Raw genomic sequence first — 24,553 nt, 5'->3', positions numbered from 1 at the left:
ATATGCTAGTATAAAATAAGGCAAAATTGGATTTTTAGTACATTTATTTTACAGTTTCTATCCTCCCTGGACTCAGAACCATTGCAAAAGTAGTAACTCATGAACTTTTTGTAGTGAAAGTAGCTTTTGTAGGCAAAATGAATGAAATCCTATCCGCACTGAAGTCAGTCTGTTGGCTTCCATTGCATATATATGTACCTGACTGGATACATGTGCCAGTGCCTGAATTTTCAGGCTACCAAAAGAGTAATGTGGAACAGTGTGTTTTGGGTTTGCCAATTAAAATATAAAATTTCAGTGCCAGTCATATAATTATTAAAAGTCACTTTGTGTACTTGGAAAACTGTGATGCTTTCTGCTCTCCTCCGTGAGTGGAATAGAAGCACTATTTACTTTGTCATCACCTAAAGTTATTGGTGTAGCTCCTGAGATGTTGCAGGGTTTTCCAGCAGCAGTCAGGGGAGGTCAGTTTAATAAGCTAATAAATATTTTTTGAATGACCTGACTTTGTATTTGGTATAAAAAACTCTGAGTAGTGCCAAGTAGGATAGAAAATAAAGAATAAAAGTTCCAGAGATTTTGCCAAAATTCTCCACAGATTACTATTAGCCTCATTTATGAGACTGCACAGAGGACTGTGAAATCTCCTTTGAACTCTTAGGGCCAGATGGTTTTGCTGTTAGATCCTAATGACCCACAGCAGTGTGCATACACAGACGCCCTGCTTACCAGTTGGCTGCAAACATGGGATGTAGGCAGGAGAATTCATGACCTGTGCTTCCAAAACACAAGCAGTTCCTGCTTGGGCAGAGGGGGAGCCTTCCCTTGCTAATGATGCTGTAAAAAGCTTTTCTACTCACCTCTCCAAGGGAAGATAATTTCTACAGCAAGACATGAGTGTCCCTGGCTTGGAGGAGTGAGTGACAGCACAGTGCCTCACTCTATCCTACTGATGGCCATGAAGCCATCAAAAGGAGAAGAGTCTCTCATGGGCTTTGTGGACCTCCAGTCCCAGCACTGTATCCGTGCATTCTCAGAGAGTGAGGGAAAGGCTGGACTCGAAACAATTGAAGTCATAGAGCAGAGCAGTAGTTATGGTACTGTCATATGGAACTGCTTGGAAGACATTTTGGATTACATTGGTTTCAACTGGTATAATGTGAATTTCCTGATTTTTTCTAGGATGTGTAGACAAAAAGTCTAAATATGGTTTTACTCATCTTTTAATATAGAACTACAAGTGTTCTGGTGACCTATGAAATTATTTTAATGATCTCTGTGTAACATTGAGCTGTCAGCACTATAAATGTCATCCCAACTGGATATTAGTTTCCATCACGGTCATTTAGCCTCACCAGCAGAGCTACCTCCATGTGAATGTCTTTTCTATGTCAAGCTGTGGAAATGGTTGCAGTTGCCAAGAAGCATCAGTCAAACATCTTCATAACAATCCATTTAAAGAGAGAGATGCCAACACAACATCTAGGGGTACCGTGACTGCAGCTTGCCCTTGGAGCTTCAGGCACAGTGGTCGCTGAATGATTTGCATGTGGACTAGTGCTTTTATCTCTGATCATTAAAAACGTGTTCCAGCGTAGCTCATCCTAGCTGACATAGACTTACCCTTAACTGTTCCTGTTATAGCTCTAGGAAAAGTCACGGGGTAAGGGAAAGCGCTTCAGAGAATGGGAAGTGTGACAAATTGAATTCGATACAACTTTTGACTGCTGGTACTAGATGAATATGGACTTGTCACATGAGGCCGCTCTTTTGTTCTCTTAAAGAAGGCAGTGAAGCTGTGTGACCAGTGTCTGTATTTATTGACAGAGAGAAGTTATCTGATGGTACCGCTCTTGTCCGACAGAGAACACCTAAGTCAGGTTTAGGCTGTAAGGATACTTCTGAGATACAGATAAAGAGTGTAGTGACAGAATTTGAAAATGAAATGAGGGGTGAGGTGACAGAGAAGGCCTGGAAAAATTCTGTTGTAGAACAATTGTGCTTTGAAAGTTCAAATCTTACAATCTACATTAAAACTCCCAAAAGGCTTTTGTACGTTGCTCTTCAGGTGGTTAATTTTTTCCCTTCAGAGTTAAGGATCTTATCACAAAGTTCCAAATTACTGCAAACTGTGTGCATGCCATCACTGAAATAAGTGTGGCAGCCCCTGATGGCACAGGAGAGCTGCCATCATATTCTGTGGGATCCTGGAGGGATATACAATAGTTCAGAGCCCTCATGTCTTGTGTACAACTTCATTTTGCTCCAAAGCACCTCTTTAAAGCCTCTCATCCTTGGCTTTTTGTAGTTCCAGTGTTTTCCGTACATAACCAAGACGGATTCCCTTTCTTCCCAGCTAGCTGAACATGCAGTTGCCACAGCCTTTTGAATCAGCAGTGTCTCCTTTGAAGCTCTGAAAAGATCTCAGTGAACACAAAGCTTAGCAAGTAGAGGTATTTGTATCCGTTGTGTGTCAAGAAAGTTCCAAAGGCATCACGTCCATGACAGTTAATGAAATCAAAGAGACTGCTTAGGAAGTGTTCCCCTCTTCCTGTCTACTCTGGTTCTGCTGGTTTGGGTTGGCCCTAGTGAGGATCTTTGTGGTGCCCAATGGCCATACCCAGTAGCTTTCTGTCCGGAGGTGTCACTGCTCAGCTCCAGGGGACAAGAAGTGCCCCATGTGCCATGACACAACCATCACCACCACCACCCTGGGATTGGCAGGAGCGGGCACAGCTCCCACACACTGCGGAGCGTGCCGCTAATCCCGGAGAGGGGCTGAGCCCAGCTCCTCATCCTTCAGAGCTGTGTTTCTTCCATTTAAGGGAGAAAGCAGAACATGCGCTGTGCTCCGCTGGAAGCCTGGCTGGCAGTGAGCAAATGCTGTCAGGGATCTCCTGACAAGCAGCACTGAGATAGCAGAGGTCTCGAATGACGGATTCCTGCAAGCCTTGGTCAGTATCACAGACGGTTTCCAACTGAGCAAAGTACAATATTTTCCCTCTGCTTTTTATGAATGGCTGTATAGTATTGTGCTTGAGTCAGAGTCCCCCGCGAAAACCATTCATAAAAATAAAAACAAAACAAAACAAATGCACACAAAAACTTTCTAGGTCCAATCTGGAGCCTCTGGGTGCCAGAGGCTGGGAAAACACACTGGCAGCTCAAGCCCCAGCTATCACTGAAAGTATTCAAGGGGCTTTCTGGTGGTCTGAAAAGTATGAAGTGCTGTGTGGAAGGGCAGCTGGTAGAATTATGGTGACACATACTAGGCAGAAAGCCAGGGCTGGCCTTGTTTCAGACATTGTCTTTCCTCTCATTGAAGTGTCAGGACCTAATTCATGGAAAATTTGGTGAGTTGGCAGCTCTTTCAGAAGATTTCATTGAGCTACAGTGTGTGAGAGTCACATGAATGCAGTGCACACAGCCAAAAATATATGGGGATTTCTGAACAGGATAAAGCAGTCAGCCGCTAAGAATGTCTGCAGATTTCATAAGGCTTGGGAGTAAACGTACACAGGTGTAATCAGCAGGCAAGGAAAAGAAAACAAAGTGGAAAAACCTTTCAGATTACTGAAGAGCTCAATGAATTCTGTAATTATGAAGGATTCCTTTGAAACAAATAATTTCTTTGTCCAAGAGCAGCAAATGGCTGTAATCAGTTCAGGGCTTGCAGCCCACCTGGAAAAGGTGTCAGCAAATTGTGTGCCCTGGTAATCACTTCTCCACTGCAAGGGAACTTAATGGAAAAGAAAAAGATCCACCTCAACGTTTAAAGACAAACTCAGTCATTACTTGCTTTTTTTTTTTTTTTTTTCTTTTTTGGTCAATTATTTACGTAAGAGCAGAACTTAGTGCCTGAGGCAGAGAGACAAAAATAAAACAGCAACAAGATTCCGCTGAATTAGAACAACGACTGCAAATAAACAAAGCATCTCTTGTTCAAGTGGGATGCTGGTGGTGAGCAGTCTGAATTGAATCAGTTACATTTAATTTACATTTTCATTGATCCTTCCCACTGAAATCCTGCTCTGAAAGGCCAGTTACACTAAACTGTTTTTTTTCGGAAATATTCCAGTTATTTCCTACTGCACTGTCATGAAAATTAGGTTTTTGGCTATCTGGAGGGACATTGTGTTGGCTTCTGCCCAAGCAATGCACTGAAATCACGGCTGGAATTAGGAACAGGCAGGAAGGAAGGGCAGGAAGAAAATCATTGGGTGCCATTCATGCACTTTGAAAACAGAAGATCCTGGGGGGTAGAGTGGAGGAAGGCAGCTTTGCCCCACTGAAATAAGAAAAGCCCTTTTGTGCTCACAGTGTCAGGATTTCTTCCCTTATCTGTGGTTGTATTGTTCTGTCCAGCTCCTAGCACCCACAGGGGTCACACCACCAGAGTGGTGGTGTATTTTAAGTATGTGGAGGTCAGTTCCCTAGCTGGTACTCCTCCTCCTCCCTGTGGATCCAGGGGACAAGGTTGGATGAAGGGCCCTCAGTGGTTTTCCCAGCTTGCCTGGGACCTTGTTTCCCATTCCCAGGTGGGAGCAGCCAGAAGAGAGCCTATGAGGAGTCCCTGGTTACACCACCAGCTGCTGCATGGGCAGGTGGACATAGCCCCTGTATCTGCTGTCCATGTGCCCAACCAACCCAGTGACAGGCATCCCAAAACCATGCCAAGATGCTCTTGAGGCTCAGCACACCATCACCTCTGTTCATGTGGAGCTCCCAAACCAGAGCTTCCTGGGGCCAGAGGCACTGCCTGCCCTGGCTGCTGGCTGCAGCAGGTCTGGCTTTAGTCCAGTGGAGAACCCTGCCTTGGGAATTTGGCCTCACCTCTGTCCAGGTCGGTCAGGAAGGAGGGCTTACCTGCAGCTCCTGACTGAAAGAATGTGGAAAAGAGTGCACGGCATAGCACCCATGGAGACAGCAAAATCTGGTTATACAGCTGGGCTGTATGAACTCTGATAATTAATGCAGCAAATAAATCCAGCCTTGCCATAGAAGAGGTGGAAGTCATAGCATGCTAAGTTAGACCTCACCTTGGTTTTATTTATACAAATTTAATGCATTCTTCTGCAGCCAGAAGTCTCAGTCGGAGAGCTGGGTACTTTCATCACTCCATTTCTGAATGTGGATTTTGCCTGTGTTTTATTTCCTATGCTGAATGTGAACATCAGTGAATTTACTTCTCACCATGCTTGCTTTCTTTTACTTTTCAGCCTCAACAAGTGGTTCAAAAGAAGCCTGCTCAGGTAAGAAAAGCTGATTTAAATTCTTTGGACTATCTTAAATTGAATACTCCCTGGGTGTTTAGGATGGTCTCATTCACCATTAAGAGTGAAGGGAAATGCATCAATAATATGAAGCAGGGAACAGTTGCTGGCTTCTTAGGCAGAACCACCTGGGCAATAAACGTGGTGGCCCTCAGGAAGGAGGAGAGGCAGCATTGGAGCTACAGCCAGAATGCTTGCTAAGATTTGTCCTCCTGCAGCTGCCAAGTGGTGGTGGCAGCATGCATCTGGTGCAAGTCTGGCTCATATCTTCGTGTGTCCTGAGCCTGAGTGATTGATGTTTGCTTCAAGGAAGGAGGGACACAGGTGTGAAATCATTCCCCCCACTGGTCTGAATGAGTCTCATAAATTCTGAGTAAAATAAACTGAACTTGATAATTAAACTAGCTTCATCTCAAAGGCTAACACATTTGAAGATCTTCTATTGGATTGTAACCTTCTATAATACCTTTGACAATGTGCAAGCTAAGATATAATGAAACCCGTCAAACACACTACACTTATGGTATCTTCTGTTTTATTTCCCCAGGATGCTCATGTAAAAACCAACCAAACAAACAAAAAACAAAACAAAAATGCACTAACTCTTGTGTAACTTCATTACATGTGCTGCAGTAGGGAAGAGGTGTGGGCATGGGGACAGGTCTGTCCATCCCTACTTGTAAGGCTCCGTGGGGCAGCAGTGCTGTTTCTTGGTGAATGTGAATGATTGCTGAGTCAGAGCCATTGCTTTCTGCAGAGAGGTCTGCCTTCAGGAGGGAATAATACTTTCATTTTTCCACCTTATGGTTTTAATACATTGTTGTACAGTGTTCATTATAGTGATGTCTACTGCAATCTGAATTAAGAGCTGTTACATAAGAAACAGAAAACATCGTAGCTGTGAGTTGAAGGGGTGAAATGATGCAACTCTCGAAAGTATGTGTAGGAATCAAGTTTCTACAGAAAAAATCAGTACACTTACAGCAGTGGTGAATCAATGGCACTGGCAACAATTTTAATACCTCCTAATAGCAGAGATAACATTCAAGATGAGTGTTGTAGCGTCTTCAAGTGAGGTAAGTTTTGCAAGGAGAGGTAATGTCTTTTATTAGGCCAGCTCACGGAAGAAACGCAGCACCAGTCCCTGAGGACCCACCAGCTACAGCCTTCTGACTACAACACACAATTCAAAACACACTGAGTTGTTCTAATAAAAGATATTTCCTCTCCCTGGTCTCACTTACATCCTTCAACTGCGAGGGCCGCAGTCATGCTGTTCCTCGTATAGCCTGGTAGTAAATCTGCTGGCGGGCACAGAGCCAGGCCTCTCCTCTGTGGCACCGGGAAGGCAGGAGGCTCAGACCGAGCTGTGCAAGGGGGGCCAAATCCGGGAGGCAGAGGTGGAGCTGTCTGAGTGGTAATGGAGTGCGAGCCCTGGCACAGAAAGAGGAGAGCCTGGGACCAAGGCTAAGCTGGGGTGCTGGAGGATGAAGCGGGGCCCTGGACTCCCATACTCTGGTAGCAGAACAATGCAATGGCATCTTTAGTGATGTAGGAGTCAGAGCTGAGGCGCTGAGATTGCCAGGATGGGTCTTCCCATCCGTCCTTTTGCAAAGCAGTGGCGGTGGTGGTCACGCCACGGGTGTTTCAGCCAGCGGGTGCTGCTGCATCTTCCTGGGCAGAGGGTGAGAGTGAGAGAAGCCCTTTGACATCCCCATTAGTAACGGAAACGTTTGCATAGAAATTAGGAGGCACAAAAGAACGTGTAAAAGGAGCGAGAGGGCTTTTTAGCAATCCCCAGTCATCACAACAGGACTAGTGGAATTACAGTCTTTAAATTATTTGTGTGCCATGTCTCAAAGAACATTTCTTTTTTTTGCTAATCCTTGGCCTGAGGGATTTGCAGTGAAATCACTGACTTGTCTTTAACCCTTCCAAGTCTAGCTAGGCCCTACTCCCACACTCCCACTGACATAACACTGCGGTTTTGCTGGCTTTGGGTGCGTGATGGGGGACAAACTGATCGCTGAGAGCAAGCACCCCTGGCAGCATCTTCCCGAGGCTGGGAGAAGGAGGAGGTAAAGCAGTGTAATCCCTGGGACAGCCAGGAACTTCATGCTGCTGAACTGCAGTGCAGTCCTGTAGCTTTTCTCCGTTCTCTTTTACACTACTGATTTTCCCTTTAAAGGAGGGAAGTTCAGTCTCAGAATTAACAACACGAACATGAGCTCATGCAGGCTTCCTAATCTGAGCTGTCTAAGGAAATAATGATAAATTATATAAACATGGGGACTACATGGAAGTTCATGGAGGATAATGTAAATCTTACTCTACATACAGAGGAATCTCTTCCTTTTCCATCTGTTTCCTTCAAAATATCCTCCCAGATGGCTTTACCATGTGGCAGTCTGGATTAAGTTAGAAATGTATCCTTTCTTCATCAGTGAGGGCTGAAGTGGCTGCGGTCAGGAACTGCTGTGTGATGGTGAGCGTGTACCCCAGTCTGCCGTGGTAGGGGCAGCAGAAGCTTTATCCCTGAGCACAGCACTTCAAATGTTTGGCCTTTTCTAACAAGGAGTGCTAGTTTACATCACTCTTGCTGTCGTTCCCACTCCTATCGCATATGCCTCTTGGTTTTGTGTTATTTTTAAAAATACAGAAGTCGTAAAACGAGATTGAGTTCTCCTTCTGTTGATGAGAGTTTTCCTTCCCATCAATTTTTTCCCAGGTTTTAAGCATTCCCAGGACTCCATCGTGCTCTGAATTTCTTTATTGGTATCTGCTGCTAGCTTAGGGCTGTGTACATGTCTTTATACATTTCTGCAGTACCTCCAAACATCCCCAGAGCTCTGAAGATTGACAGTCATGCAGACGGCAAATGCAACTGTAAATTCCACTGGAAAGCTTTAAATAATGTAGTCTGTACTCACCTCTGTGATGTTCGCTGACACATACGCTCACACTTCCATGGGGAAACGAGGAAAAGATAGTGAGCCTGACTGCGTGCCGTCAGGAAGTTTAGCACCTTCACAGAAATATGTGCCCAAACCCCACAAACAAGGAACTCCTTTCAAATCCACTGTTTCCGAAGAACGTGCAGCCAAACCTAGAACAAATGATGAAGTAATATTACCGAGGTATACAAAGAAACAGTCCAAACACGAATTTCTCCCTTTCCTCATTTTTAAGCTATTTGTAGCAGCTGTAGCCTCTGCCATATGGGAGAGTTACACTCTTAAGTAATACAAAGGAAATAGATATTTTTAGGAAAATATCATGAAAGCTATCAAAGTTTTCTGGAAACAGGACATGTTTTAATTTTATCGTTTCTGGAGAGGAGAAATGCAGTGAGTGTGGAGCAGCCCTTTGAAAATCTTTTTATAATCTCTTCAGGAGGTCTGTTAAGATCTGAAATCATTGCAGTTTCTTAAGGTTGTGTCAGGCAGCACATTGCTCCAAGCCCAGGTGTACTTTTCAATCTTATGCCGACTGCATTAGCTGCTCTTAAAACAAAACAAACAAAAAATTAAATCCTAACAAGAGTAAGAGCTATAAACATAGCATTGTGTGTAGGACAGCAAATGCACATTCATTGTGTTTATTCATCTTACTCAATTCTTAGTCTTGGTATCAATTAAGTTATGCATGTTAATTAGCCGTAATATATATACACCTCACAAAACTTCACGTTATATGCATTCTGCAGCTGCACCCATCACGTATTCACTCAGTGTAGGATCAACAGTAAATCCTACAAGTGTCAGACAGGCTCTGCAGCCCAGGAGCTGCACTGATGATTCACATATTCATATGCAGCGCAGAAGTGTCAGACCTCGAGAGTGCAGCTGAGAAAAGATGTGGTGCTCATGGTGCAGTCTGACATGCTGGGGTGCCCTGACTGGTGCCTGCTGTGCCCTTGTGCTGCATCACTTCTCTGCCCTGCAGTGCATCTGCACTTCCAAAAGAGTCTGTGTACCTGCTACATGCCACATGGGATTTTTTTTTGCCCTTTGGGAAAACCCAGAGAAACATGGTAGGACTTGAAAGGTCCAATCTAGCAACGACTCAGGGTTGAAAGAAACTGCTGGTGTCACAAAAAAGCTGGCAAATCACTCACTGCCACGCAGGCGCACTCAAATCTCTGAGGAAACATATGGCACTGCTCAAGCCAGGCTATGTCCTGCCCACTGGGGAGCAGTGCTGCTTTGCTTATCGTAGCTGTGGCTCTAGAAACACCTTCGTCCTAGAGGATGACTTGGTACCCTGGGTTTTTGTCACTCTTCCCATTTGATCCACCAAGTAGCACTTTGTGTGCTACACTTTTCCTGTGTTTACTGATACAGGGAATTGGGAAGTTGTCAGTTTCCAGAGGGAGAAAACTTTATTTTCTGTATGTATGTGGAATTTTACACTTCAACATAGGGTTCATGAGTGTTTTTCACACTACTCCCAAACGCCCTCTGAATGTCTGAGTTGCCCTTCTTTTACTGCTGTCATTTTTAAAGCAGTCACTGTATGTTTTCCCAAAGACGGCTGTAGGAACCACCTTCCACATTCTGGAGGCCCTCGGCACCATGTGTGCACATGCCAACCATGTGGGTATTGCAGCTTGGTGAGCCTGGACTCACTGCACCTCCCCATGTGGGGCATGGTCCCAGTGGGGCACAAAGCTTTCCCAGCCCTGGGCCCACGCTGGGGCCCCCAGATCAGTGCTCTCCTCCTACCACCAGACAGGGTACAATGCCTGTTGTTTTTTTGCATAAATAGCTTCACGATGAGATGACTTGCTTGTATTGACCCTGTTCCCATAGGTGTCTCAGGAAGGTTCGTTTTTCCAGAGCTTCACATTATTATCATCTCTTAATGTTTTTAAATCATTGTATGGTTTAATTGTGACTTTTTAAGTTTTTGCTTTGGAAAAGCCTTCCAGATTTGGCTTCAAACTGTTCTTGAAACACTTTTTTCTCATTTGAAGAGGTTAAGAAATGAAGAATGGCTCCAGTTTGAAAAATTGTTACCCGTCCTGCCTTCTCTAGCAGCCCATTAGGATTACTGGCAAAAGAAAAATGCAAAATGAAGAAATAAATTAAAATGCTATCATATTTGTGGACTAGAGCTAGAATCGCTCAGAAAGTAGGTCACCTTACTGTAAGAAGGAGCTTGCAATTCCCCTTGCAGTGGTTTAAATTTGCTTTTAAGGGAATCAGGAAAGTCTCTTACTTTCCACATGGTTGCACTAGATGGAGTCTCATGGAGGGTGCCAGGCCTTAACTTTCTTCCTCCATCCTGGATAGAATGGTGGCAACTGCATGGTGTGGTTTCCAGAGAAAGAAACCATTGGTTTATGGTGTGACTCAAATATAAAATAATACAGTGATCTTAAGGTGTATGTTGCTGCTCTATAAAATGATCTTTTTTTACATTTAATGCATTCTTTTATTGATGGTGGCCTCTCAGTGCCAGGATGGCAAGCCCTGCCAGCAGTTGCGATTCTACACACTAAGTAGTGCAGCCATAGGGTCAGCCACTGCACATCAGTTTTATGAAAATCACTTTTATAGAAATAGATTTTGCTCTCAGCTCATTCCAATATTTTCTTCAGTTGAGCCTCCTTCTACAAGAAACAAAAATATAAAATGAGCTCACTTGGCATTTCCAATGCAGACAGATTTTTTTACAAAGTCATTGACCGTTTAAGTGTTAATATAAACTGCTGCTTCACTTAACAGCACATCTTTAGATACTCAAATAACCTTTGTAACCCATCCCTTGATCTTTTTGGTCCAAATGTGCCAAGAGATACACAGGCAGCCTTGTTCCCCCACAGGCAGAATTTGGGAATCTGGTTGAGAAATGCACCAAATCCCCAGATTGCTACTTGCTCAGTCTCTCTCTTGGAGCCAGTAGACAGCTTCATTGCCCGGTCAAGGGACATCCAGCAGCTATGCCTGCTCAGCAGCTGGAGCACTGCTGTAAATTTTGCAGGGAAGGAGGAGTGGTCTGCTTCTTGCAGCACCGCAGTGGCTGCAGAAGTCACCCTGGATGTAGGTCTCCTGGAGAGCAACCCAGTGCATCTCACTTGAGGAGGCTTCATGTCCAACTTCGGGCTGTGGTGCAGTCAGTGATTCAGAGGTCAGAGAGCTTCTGAACAAACAGGAGGAAGATGGTGTGGTTATGTCCCAGCTTCACATAGCACCTGCCTCAGTGCTGAGTTCTGCATCCCCTTGGTGGTTTGAAAGCAGGCTATAGCACTTGTCCCCTTACACTAACAGGGGTGTCCCCATCATCTGTGATGGAAGAGCCTCCTACATCCACTGCTTGTCAGTGCTGATCACTTGTAAGTCCCTTTTTAGGGAAGTCTCACTGTGACTTGAACATCTTCTGCTGAAACTGAGATGTTGATGCTCCTATCTTATATAAGGGACTTATGAGCATCCAGACAGACCTGATTTGATGTGACTAAAAAGGAATCAGATCTCGAAAGATATTTTTGCTTCCTGAATCGATGGGAATGAGCTGTGGGATTCAGAGTCATGTGTGCTGTAACATGCAGCTTGGAGATGCCCTGGCTTTGTCAATCATTTCTGAGTCGTTTGAAGAGCAGGAGTGTCACTGCATTGCCCAGCCTGGGAAGGGTCTTCCAGTCTGGGCAATCACAAAAAGATGATGTTAACTGCTTAAACACAGAACACATAATTTTCTTGACGCGAGCCCTAGCACAGGAAGCAGCCATCTGAATGCAGCACTGGTCACACATTAGCCAGTTCGATACAGACATGCTATCAGGTTGCTGCTCTTTCCCAAGGTATGAGGCAAGGCCTGCTTCTACAGTGCTCCATGTTGAGCACACAGAAACACCCAGAAACTCCACACACAACACTAAGAGCGTGTGTTGCAGTTGAGTACTTGGGGTCCAGAGGGATAAATTAAAACTTTCCCATAGGAGAGCAGTACTAGTTGTGATGTCTCCATCTCCTTCTCTCCTGTTGCTGCCTGGGGAAGAAGCCCATCGTGGGTAGAGGATGGCCATGAGCAGGGAGGGCTTGTGTTTGACCCTGTGGCTGTGACTACAGAAGTTGAGGGAGGCACCGCAGTCAGTTCAAAACCGGACTCCGACTTGACTCCAACAGAAATCTCACTAGTTGCCAGAAGAGATGGGGCTGTGATGTGCTGGGAAACGCCTCTGAGAAGGTTTTATGGGCAGGGAGCACTGTTTACAAAATGGCAGTCAAGAGCCAGTTAAACAGTGCTACTTTTACATACATATACTATGCATTTTGGCCAAGGTTTCCAAGAGTAACAAGAGCCTTTACAACTAATACTTGGGTATCCAAGATCACGAGTGTACAGGATACTAGGAAGTATCGGCCACCCCATGAAAACTTGGATTATTTCAGGATCTTTCCAGAATGTAGTGATCAGAATGTTAATTAGCAAAGATGAGGTGCGTCAGAAGGCTGTGCAGAGGGAAAGCACTGTTTTCACTGAGAGCTTGGTTACTGAGGCTCTTGTAAAAGCTCTGCGTCCTGCTCAGTCAGCATCATTGTTCCTCCACACCCAGCTGAAGTCACTGAAAGATGCCCTATTTCTTGGCATAAATATTAAGCGTCCCAGGGCTATAATCCAGCTCTTTTGCTCCACTGAAAAACACAGGACATGGGCCTTACATAACTAAGGTTGGCTTCAGGGTTATATGAGACAACCTTAAACAACAATACTACAATCCACTTTTAGGAATTGATGCATCTTTGCTTTGCCTGCCTGTTCAGGACCATATCAGTTTTGTTTCAAATTGCATGTTATGAGTGAGGTATGCTGAAAATGAGGTAAAATCGAAGAAACAATGAGATTTGAAGTTTAGACCAAAGAAAACACATTTGTCATCTGTTAAATAATTTGCTAGAATAGTCATTTACGATATGTGCATACCAGCAGTATTAAAAAAGATTTGGCTAGGGAAAACAGCAGTATGCTCAGCCCTTATTAACTGATATACATCTTTAAACACATTCTGGAAAGAAACATTAAGAAGCCAGTATTTTATTTTATTCTAGAGTTTCCATGGCACTGGGGGAATTTTATAAGGTCCCCTTACTGCCTAAAACAACAGTCTTAGAATGGAAGAGTAAGAAGCATTTCACAGCCACTCTGTCAGTCACTGTGGGGTATCTGTGGAATTCAGTGAATTTAGTTCCTTGAAATCAGTGCTGTCATGCTATTCTGAAGAGAGATGCGGCCTCCCTGGGCAGCCTGTCAGCACATGACACCTGTGGCAAATGTTAGGACTGGGACGGAGCAGTGGGACTTAGGAGCATGCTTCCTCCCATGTGGCTCGCAAAGGAGAACTCAGGCAAAGGATTTGTTAAAGTCAGCGCAAAGTGAAATCACAAAGGACATTCTAAAACCACTTCTAACAGTGGAACTTTCATCTTGTGCTCTTTTTGTGCACCCCAGCCAGTAAGCGCTGGCTGTAACAGGCAGGCTGCTGTCTGGAGAAGTGCTCTAAGCTCACAGTTGTCGGTTGTGTATCTGATATTGTTAGCATGGTACTGCTGTACTTACGGACAGAGTAAACAGTCAGGAAGCTTCGTAGTAGGCTATGCAGTAAGACATGCTCCTAAATACTTCATGGTGAAAGATGCAGGAGTCTGTAGGCATTATTCAGTCACCAACAAATTGCAGAGTGGTGCACAGAGGACCCACCCTGTGTATTCAGGCTGTCCAGTGTCTGTAAGCATCTCAATTTCCTGCATAGAGGACCAAAAAAAAAAAATATGCTTTACTCACGGAGACTGGAAAAAAGCCATTCAAAATGACTGCCCATCTCTTGGGTATTTTAGCACTCACATCACCATAGCAAACTATCTCATGGATCCTGTTTCATTGGGATCCCAGTGCCACAAATGTTAAATTCTTGATGAAGTCCGTTCCTCCAGATGGTGAGCATCACCGTGATGAAGTTCTGCTGCTGATCCCGTTGGAAGGCATTCCTGGAAATGCCAGAATGTTTTAAAAAAAGAAAAGTTGTCCAAAATCTCTCTTTAGGAATGACTGTTTCTTATATTAAAAAGAGATATCATCGTGCCAGTGTACTTTTTTATGTTGCTTCTGATCTGTTGATGCACTCACATTGTTAAGGGCCGGTCTCTGAACTCAGGTTTGGAAGGCTATTTTACACATAACAACCATGGGAAAAGAGAAGGAGAGAGAAAAAAAAAAAAAAAGAGAGAATCACCCACATTCTGCCCAAATTCAGATCTCAGATTTCCCACATCCTGGTATTTTATTTCTCACAGAGTTACCAATGATTGATCTCAAGGCAGGATTAGTGGGAAGAAAAATGAGAGCTCCATTGAAACCAGACTTGAGTCTGGAAAGATGGGACACGTGAGCTCTAGGACCCAGGAGATATCTGATTCAGGGCAGCAAATGGCTTCCTCCCACCCTTTCCCTGATAATCATGCTTGTTTTGAGTCAAAATCTGGAAACTGAAATCAGAACAGAAGAGAGGCAGTTACAGTATGTTAGATGGCTTGGCCATCACTTTAACAGTCTCCTGAGAACTGTGTTGTATGGTAGGGCAATGACTGTAATTTATATTGTTATTTCTTTAAATTTACAAATAGGAGAATAGATTAACATTGAGGTATATATTTCAGTAATCTGTCTTGCTCCTAAAAGAAAATGTGTTTTGAACACATTTCCACCATAAACCTTTTCTGATTTGATTAAAGAATATAGATGTGCTCAACTGGAAAAGAAACTCCCATAAAAGGCTCTACAATCAAAAGGAAATTTTCACTATCTATTTAGCTGGACAGGGCCACACTGCTTAAATCAAACTATCTTGTTTAGAAAAAGAAAAAGCTTCTCCCCATGGTTGCAGTGCAGATGGAACTCGAAAAGTTGGGTTCCTGCTCCATGCTGAAGAGGACCATACTTTATTGCCCTTCCCACCAGATGGTGCGGAGATATTCAAGAAGTTGAAAAATCTTTAAATGCATTGCTCCAAGTCCTTTAGGAGTTGAACATGTTAAGATGTCATTAGACCATAACTACCCTTTTTGGATTACCTGGTATTTGTAGATTTATTGGCAAGGTGGCTTTAATTAGAGATATATTTTTAGCCTGCAGCATTACATAATAAAAGAGCAACAGAATTTTTTGCTGTAAAAAAGAGGAGGGTTTGCGGGGGGAGTTTATTAAAACCAACACAAAGTTCTCTGAGTTTGGGCTCTTTGCCTGCACGAAGAGGTGCTCCACAGTTACACTATCAGTAACATTTGCAAGGAAAGCATTCCCATTACCCCATTTTGCTCAGGAGTCGTTGCCCTGCCTTTCATTGCAGACCCGCTGTTTAGTCTGAAACCAAAAATCAGACCCAGAACTGCAGCTCTCACAGTTGAATACTCTGCATTACTGCCAGCACAAAGCCTCACCAGTGTCTGTGCGGTGAGATCTATGATTAAACTCTTCAGACGTTTTTAAAAGCATTTTACAAGTCTGTTAAGCTTTAGTGTTTTTTCTTTTTTTTCTCTTTTTTCTTAAAAAGAAAAAAAAAATTAGCTGAATTGTACCGCAAAGTCTCACATGATCTCTGCTGAACCAAATAAGCAGGCCCAGCTCACTATCTTTCTGAAATATGTTTCTCATTTGTGGGGGCTTTTCGGAGCACAGCCTGGGGAAGGTTGAGCTGCCTGTGTTGAACTCTTTCTTTCACAAGTGGAAAAGAAGCAAAGGGAAAACCAGGGGAGCTTCGGAAAGAGCGGTGGCCACAGCCTTGCTTCCCACAGCCTGCTCCCTGCAGGCCCGGCTGAGTGGGTTACATGCCTGGCCATGAGCTGCTCGTTCAGGAGACCGGTGCTCATAAAAATGTCACTGGAGCACTTCCCCTTTGAAAGGCCCTTTCATCTTACTCTCCTGCAGCCCCTCTCTGGTGGGCAGGCAGGCTTGACCGGGAAGCTGCCGCCTGGCTTTCCCGCATAGCTGGGCCCTAATGAGGTGTGTGCGGCTCTTGGCTGCAGGTTTTCAATCTCTTTCTTATTACTTCAAAGCTGCTGCTCCAAGGCTCAGACAAGTTTGATCGTTTGGCAAAATCTCTCAGCTGGGACTCAAAAGGAAGATGTTTTATTTTATTGTTTATCATTATGGATAGATAGCTGGTCCCAAACCGCAGTTGTCAGTGGCTCCGTAAATGGAGCCGTATTGCTTTTTTAAGTGATAAAGGATTGGAGGTGAATAACTTCTGACAGTTGCTTCCTGTCTGTAACAAGCAGTCGTTTTTTTGGGGAAGAAAAGAAGTAGAACAGAAATCTAACAGGCCTTACTTTATTCCCCTTCTCATGTTTTAAAATAAGAGTGAGGAGCAAAGGGTAAACAAAACAGATTTGACCTTTCTTTCCAAACCTGCCGTGGTGCCCCTCTCCCCTCATCTCTGCCTTGTCAAGAGTCAGAGCTTCACCACAGTTCTTCCTCTGCCACTGAACACAAAGTGTGCACCGGCATCAATGCTCCTTCCAGCACTGCAGGGCTCATGAGGAAGGCAGGCCTGTTCAGGTTTACCTTCGTGGACACCATTATCCTTCTGGGCTTCGTGGTCTCCACTGACAACGAAACAAGAGCTTATGCAGTGGCCCATAACATTTCAGTGGACTCTATAAGCCTAGAGATTTTTAAAGATTAGCATCCATGCATGCATTAGTAATTAGAGACTGTTATTACAGCCTCTTCTTGCCTTTTGCTCCAGTTTGGATTTTGGCTCTGGAGTATGGTGTCCTGTGTGCGCACAGAGCAGTTTTCCACTGCTCTAGTTTACAGCCTCCACAAGAGGTTTGTAAGAGCAGCTCGTCAGAGCTGGGGTTGGTCCAGCTCAGTTGTATGTGTTTCTAATGGCACTGCTGCCTTCTTTTCTGTAACATTTTATTTCCTTTCCACCAAAACTGTTTACAACTTGTGGGATTGAAGCTAAGATAAAATAAGTTTCTGTCAGTGTTAGTACAGCACCCATGATTGTTCACTTTAGATCTGTTCTTTGCAGACTCTAAATGGTGCTTCCTTGCAAAATTTTTCTATCTAGTACTGAGATTTCGCTGGAGATTTTCACTCTCCTTTTAATCACATGGGGAACAGATTTTTTCAAAGTGTTTTGACCTGCTTAGGTCAAAAAGGCACTTGCTGTACACATGCCAAACTGCATTTAAGAAATCTGGCCTGACGTAATTTAGACAGACGAGTCTCAGTTTTAAAAGGCTTCACCAGAGCACTGAGCAGCAGCATGCCTGTCAGAAACCTCACTGCTGAGTTATGTCAGGGCTGCTCTAAAATCCATGGAAAACTTGGGCATTTGAAACAGGTTTGTTTAAGCCCATTTGTAGGAAACATTGAAAAGCAGATTCTAAGATAGGTACTTGTCTATACATAGACAAGCCTAATTTCTTTGGAAGTTCTCATTGAGGCTGTATTTAGAAATAGTGTGTCAGATAAGTCTTTTATCTCCAAGTAACCATTATATCTAACAGATCTCCTAGTGGCAGATCTCCTAAGTAGGAGATAGAAAAATGTTTTTGTATCCCCTTAATCTAACAAGAAAAAGGACTCAAATCTATATTTAAGGAAATAATTCTTCTAATTATTCTTCTAATTATTCTTCTAATGTTCTAATTTAGAGAGGAATGCCCTACCCTGTCCTGAAGGGATGCCCCTGAGCAATGTCCTGGTCCCCTTCTTTTTTCTCTAACAGAGAGGTGAGGTGCTGGAATGGGCTGCCCAGAGAGGTGTGTCACCAGCCCTAGAGGTCTTCAAAGAACATTTAGACACTGTGTTGAGGAACATTGTTTAGTGAGAACTATTGGTGATAGGTGGATGGTTGGACTGGATGATCTTGGAGGTCTTTTCAACCTTGGTGATTCTGTGATTCATTTGCTTGAACCTGTGACTCAAGACCCAAAGCGTGGCCCAACCTTGACAAACACTTCTGCCACTGTAGAAAGGTGATCTGTAGGAGTGGTTCCTGGGTGTGCAAGGATGCTAAGTCCTTCTGACCTCTCCTGATGTTATTGGCCTCAGCCACGTTGTTGGCACTGGTTCTCAGCTCTCTAGCATCTGAGTCCCAGGGCAGCCCCAGCAACTTCACTCCAGCTGTCCCAGCTATTACACTTCCTCCAGCAGCTGGAGATGTGGATTATCCGATAATCCTCATGAGCAGCCTTTTTGCTAGTCAAGAAGGATTGTTCCAGCAGTGGTGGGAGAGGATATCTCTCATTTGCTTACAAAGTTTATGCTTTTGAAGGCTGGTCACCTGCAGAACAGCATCAGTATTTTGCCTTGTTATCTCTGCTCACTTTCTTTCTCTCAGAGGATATTTTATGATTTATATAAAAGAGGAATGACTTCAACAAACAAAAAATGCATCTTCGATATCCAGATTCTGAGGGGGATGGCATGTTCATAGGAGGTGGAAAACCCAGTTTGAAGTGTCTGCTTCAAATCAGAGAATATGGGGATTTCAGAACAAGATTGCATATGAGTTTCCAAAACAGTGCTTTGCATACATGCACATTCACAGAGGAGTGTTATTCTCACTATCTGTTGTGCATTGCTTTCCTCACTGTGAAAGCTTTGAGGACATCTCCAAGTTGAAATGAATTTTAGGATGCCTGCCAGGCCTTAAACTGCTCACTCCAAAGAGCATTAGGCAGCTGTACACATGCCCACCAGCTGGCACACAGGCACTGGGAAGGTTAAACAGCAGCTCAGTAAGACTACTCACTGGTATTTTGGCATTGGATTCATGTTATGGTTAAGTCTGCAGCCTCTTGAAGACCAAGATCCCTAGGTAGCAAGGTGGGCTGTTAAAGGTAAAGTTAATAGGAGCACAGATATTTAAAGCAAGAAAGTTGTTTTCCAGCCCTTAAATGTCAACCCCCAAATTGTCCCGTCATTTGCCACCTCTCCATTTGCCTCTTTTATCTCTAATGTCATTACCGTACCAAGAGTTTTGCTTCCTTGGAGGGAGCTGTCTGTTTGCTATCATCAGGGCTGTCCCATAGCTCAGACAGTGATTGTAGGGTGTCAAATGCAGGACCAGTGTAGAGAGAGGGAAGTGGGTTGCTGAACTGCTCTGCTGGTAGAGTTTCCAACTGTATTTTTAACCACCAGGCTGCAGAATTCGTGCTCCTCCTTGCATTTTGGTAGTGATGGTGCACGGAAATTGCTGGTTGACTCATCTATATTCAGATACGGAGTTTCAATATTGAAATAATTTCTTTAGATGCCTATAAAAAATGTACTTTAATCCAGCATTTAGAGTTGTGTGACTTTCTGTATGTGGTCATGGTGGTCTCTTCTGCCCTAATCAATCCCTTTATTGTTATGTGTGCATTAAATACCCGTAACAATTTGAGCTTTGAATCCAAAATCTCAAGTTTGCCTTTGCCTTACTGATGAGTGACTGCTGTCACAAACTCAGTGGGGCTGCATGCTGATTGACATCCCCTTGGAATGGGACTTGGAGCTCTTGCCAGCATGATTTGAAGAGGGCAGAGCAGCTTGAAGCAAAGGTTTCCACCCAAAGCTTCATGCAAAATAAATCTATGGTGATTGTCTGTTAGTGCTGTAAGAATTTCTAAAGCAGTTTAGTGTGCTGGCCATGGAGCAGTCGGGATGGCTGTGTCATGTCTGGGCATAGCCTGGGTATCTGCGACTGCAATAGGAACCACTGGCTTCAGGGACTCCTGAAAATATTAGTTTGCATGCCGGGGGATTTCAGACAAGTTAGCAGACAATGGTCCACAGTCTGCAAGTTGCTCTTGTCAGCAGTTCTTTTTGACGTATCTATTCAAGCATACCCTTTCGGGCTCAGAAAGCAGCTAGCAAAATCTGTGCCAATAGCAAATACTTTGTTGTAAAATAAAAGCTCTGACAAATTCAGAGGCTTTACATGTACCATTACGGTGATCCTGTAGTTCATCTTACAAAATTGGTTCTAGTTTTTTTTTTAATCTGCAGTTCAGATTCATGAGCAGAAGGTGAAAAATAATGAGTTGCCAACTGAATTGCCTGTTTCTTGAGGCAATTAACCTTGAAGTAACTATAAAGGGGCTTTGCCCCATGGAATTAGAACGTAATGAAAATTTTTACAAAACTGAGAAACAGTCTTATTTTTCTTCTTATTTTTTTGCTCTTGTCTTCAACCTGATTCGAAGCATACCTGGACTTACAAAGGATTTCACCCCAGTCATCTTTTGGGGAGAGGCGAGATTGCATGTGGCCGCAAACAAAGGCTGGTTGAGGATCACAGCTACACAATCTTCTGATATCTGTAACCTGTATTTTTTTACAAATATGTATTATACGTGAAGGGGACAAATGCAAAAAATTCCTCTCTGTTCCTGTCACACATCTGCATTTTCTCTTTCAGAACCTCTGCTCGTTTCTTCCTTTGGGTCCCTGCATGCATCTCTGTCTGATTTGTGTTATCCCTTTGAATTGTAAGCACTTCAGAGCGGCAATCACGTCTCCATCTGTGTCTTGACAAAGGCCTTACATGATAGGTTGGCTTAAAACCACCCATCTGCAACTGAGCTATCTTAGGCTTTTGCAAGGAAAGAACCTAAAGAAGAGAAGTTTTCTTTTTGCTGCATCTGATCTGATCTCTTTGCCATCTTTTGTTCATGAAAACGGTGATGTGAATTGGAAAAGTAGAGCTGTGAGTCTCAAGTATTTTTAATAATTAGTTTATTATTTAAATTGTTGCTTTTAGCTTGATTTTTGGTTTCTCATCCTTTGTAGTACTACAGGTGCACATTTGCATTTACGAATCTGTCATTAAATTAGTATTGGTACATCCATAGGTAGATGAAAGGCGAACCGAACTTCTCATTCATTTTCCTGGTCACAGCGGCAGAGGCCAAAAGGAAAGAAATATTGTAAAATTCACAGTATAAATCATGAGAGTGGGAAGGTCTTTAGCTAAAAATAGCTCTTGATGGCTCTTAGAAATAGAAATACATCCTGGCGCTTATTTTCCCTATCTGCCATCCATGTCGTGCTGCAATCAGAAGTCCACCATCATGGAAAACTGGTCAACTGGGTGACAAGACAGGGATAAAACAAAGTGAGTGCCCACATGTGTGCTGCAGGCTTCTGAGACTCAATGGCGAGAGGTTCAGACTGCCCACAGTGCTCTAAGGAACAAAGCACGTGATTGTCATCAAAAGCCATTAACCAAAACATGCCTACCTGTGTTATCACAGAATCATAGAGGTTGGAAGGGACCTCTAGAGGTCATCAAGTCCAACCCCCCTGCCAAAGCAGGTTCCCTACACCAGGTAATGTTCTGAGCATGGAAGCCACAGTCATAATTTTTAGGTGAAATACTTGGCTTGCAGGCAGTCATTGTCTTCAATGGTCGTCACAAGTTCTGAATTACCAAGATTCAAGCCAGCGTACTCGGTGCTGTCTCTCAACACGCAGCCCAAGTTAGCTTTTCAGTGGGTGTCTGTAGATACCACTTTTCTTCTCGCTTGAGATGTTGTAGCAGTCACAATCGCATTCTGTGAGGAAGATAAGCGGGGAAAATGCATTACACGATAACAGGATTAGATAGAGTGCGAGCGCCCGTCTCCAAACGCTGCGGGGGACGGAGTGAAAGTCGCTTAATCACGTCGTGAGCCAGGGATCGTTTTCACACAGTGCTCTAAATATAACCGTGCTGCGTGCGGGAATCGGTTGTTGTGAGGAAGAAATTGTTTATCTGTGTGATAGATTGATATCTTCTGGAATTTAAATATTAATTGAAAAGTCAAGGTCAGAGGGCGGTTGACACTTGACTTTGCTCTCTTTCCTCTGTCCACAGCTTTGATCACGCTACATCTTTCTTTGTGCCTGGTGCTCCAGAGAGTACCCCAGGGTCATGGCCTGTTTCCTAGTCAAGAGGTCTAAACCTGCTGGCTTAAATGGCTGAGGCCTGAGCTTTAGCGGGGGGCAGGGGTCTGGCAGCAGAGGGGGGAGCGTTTGCTTCATGCTTTTCACATTTCCCACATAACCCAAAGCAGACTAAACAAAACCAGTGTGAAATCTCATGGCTTGATGCTGCTATGGTTGTATTTTTTAAGCTGTCATCCATTCATTTATACTTATGTTTATTCCTTGGATTTACAGCTTTTTTTTTTTCAGTCTTTTCTTAGGGGAGGGGGTTCAAGGGGCTGAAACCTTTTGAAAGGGGATTGCAGTGAGTGGTGGCCTGTGATTAAAGCTGTGTTTTTCCTTGATGCCGCTCTTCTGCAGCAGTGTCACACATGGTAGCATTTAGGAGCCCTTCACAGCTGAGGTGTTTCAAACACTAATGAATGGAAGTTTGGCCATATAATGCAGACAAGCTCGAAGGCATGCTTTGCTGAATGGTGTACTGTAGTGGCCTGGGAAAGGAAGAGAGTTATAAATTGTGTCAGTTAGCCACCGAGACAAAATGAAGCCATGTGGAAAATCAAATCTATTAAAGTATGAAGACTGTTGTAAGCTGTTCTAAGCTGGTCATTCTTAAAAGGTCTCCATTGGCTGAGGGGATAAATTCCTGTTTTTCACGTGCTGGCTTAGGTGATGATGTGCAGCATTTCAGAAAAAAACAGCCTTTCGCTCTCTGACCCATTTATCAGAAATGTTTGTTGCCCTGAGTTTACTGTCTGTGTCCTGAAAAGCCCAGCACACTGGTTAAATAAGCAGCACAAGAGCCTTGCGTTCAGCTGGGTTTGTTGAAGGCAAGCACAAAGTTGGATTTGGGGCTGAGGAGGATGGCCAGCAAGGAGGCAAAGGCTTCCCACAGCACCCCCTTCACATTCGATATCTGCTCAGTGTTTTTCAAAGGAGACCTATGACAGAGCACGGCAGGGATTTCTCTTTCTTGGCACCCCATGTGGTAGGAGAGAAGAGCAGCAACCTAAAGTGGTGTGATCTGAGAGAGGAGACCTTCCCCTGCTCTCCACGGTGGCTTCTTGAGGAGTCACAGCAGCTGTACAGCACATTTTGTTAGCTTGGGATGCAGTTGTCAGCTGCATGAGGGGAGGAAGCAGCCTTAGTCACACAGTCACCATGTACTTATTTTTTTTCTTTTTGTATTTTTTAGGAAGAGACTGAAGAAACATCCTCACAAGAATCTGCAGAGGAAGACTAGGAGACCGCACCATGCAATTTCTACCTCATCAGCAGTTGGGTCTTTTGAAGGGAGAAGACACTGCCTTGACCACTTATTTTCTATTGCCATGGTCTTTCCACTTTTGCCTGGGGGGAAAAAAAATTGCATAACCTTAAAAAGGATTTGACTAATCAACTTTTTTATAATCCCTTCACAGTCCCAGGTTTAGTGAAAAACTGCTGTAACACAATGGGGGCACAGATTAACGATGCAACTTCAAATTACTGTTTTCAATTTTCTTAACCTACTAATAGTTTGTTTGAGCTGCTAAGTAAGGGTGACTGGGTCAAGAAGAACTCCAAATCAGGTTTAAGTCATTCACTGCACTGCATATAAACAAGAAAACTTGTAACATATTAATTATAATGGGCATTGAAATAGGAAAGGCTGGGTGTGTGACACCCAGTCTTGCAACACTTCAGCAACCAACCCACTCCCTACTTAGTGAAATTTCTGTTTTAGAACACCAAAGATAAGGGATAGATACTACTTTTTTTTTTTTTTTGTAACCTTCTTGTAGACTTGTACTTGATTTTTTTTTTTTTGAGTCTTACTGATATTTCAGGAAAAAAATGAAAGCTGAACTCTCACTTCATTCAGCTGGTAATCGGAAGAAAGAGCAACATGAAAAGGTACTTCCATTTTGCAAAAGGGAAGAAAGACAAAGATACGTTGTATAGTTATACATACAAACATATCAGCAGAAGTAGTAGTAAACAAAATGAGCAGCCCTCACCTTTTGGACAGTAAAATGTCCAAAGGAGTTGGCTTTCCGTAGAGCCAGGTGTTTTCTGTGGAAAACACCAAACACTAATGCCATTAATGTCTAAGTCTTTATCAAGAAAAATGTTTTAAATCATATTGAAAGGTACCTCAAAATTAATCCTGAGTTTGTCTGAACAAAATAATCCAGATGTCTTGGTTATTTCCAACTAATTCCATTCACCCTGTACTAGATTTCAAACAGGATAGATCTCTTCTCATTACTCATCAGTCGTGATGTAAGAACCAACACCATGTACCTCAGTTAAGCTTGTGTATACTTTAAGCAATGTATTTTGACATAGGATGGTCCACTGAGCACCTCTGT

At 43.5% G+C, this 24,553-nt stretch overlaps 1 protein-coding gene across 2 annotated transcripts in view; it reads left to right on the top strand.

Moving 5' to 3' along the window:
• The window catches only part of HMGA2 (high mobility group AT-hook 2), a 101,200-nt gene extending 77,265 nt beyond the window's left edge, over positions 1–23,935 (top strand). Inside the window, exons 4-5 of one of the 2 annotated variants that reach the window (XM_065743343.1) lie at positions 5,220–5,252; positions 23,395–23,935. In XM_065743343.1, coding sequence (XP_065599415.1) covers positions 5,220–5,252; positions 23,395–23,442 — 81 coding nt within the window. In that variant the 3' untranslated portion in view covers positions 23,443–23,935. Of the gene's footprint in view, positions 1–5,219; positions 5,253–6,385; positions 6,480–23,394 lie in introns of those variants that run through there. The other variant, XM_065743344.1, reaches the window with a different exon arrangement.
• Positions 23,936–24,553: the final 618 nt, after the last annotated feature.

This window comes from Cyrtonyx montezumae, unplaced genomic scaffold (genome assembly GCF_038088225.1).
Source record: "Cyrtonyx montezumae isolate F1298 unplaced genomic scaffold, pur_monq_1.0 scaffold_3, whole genome shotgun sequence".
NCBI classification, from domain to species: Eukaryota; Metazoa; Chordata; class Aves; order Galliformes; family Odontophoridae; genus Cyrtonyx; species Cyrtonyx montezumae.
The sequence above is the reverse complement of the archived record's forward strand: the minus strand, read 5'-3'. Positions and strand labels throughout refer to the sequence as shown.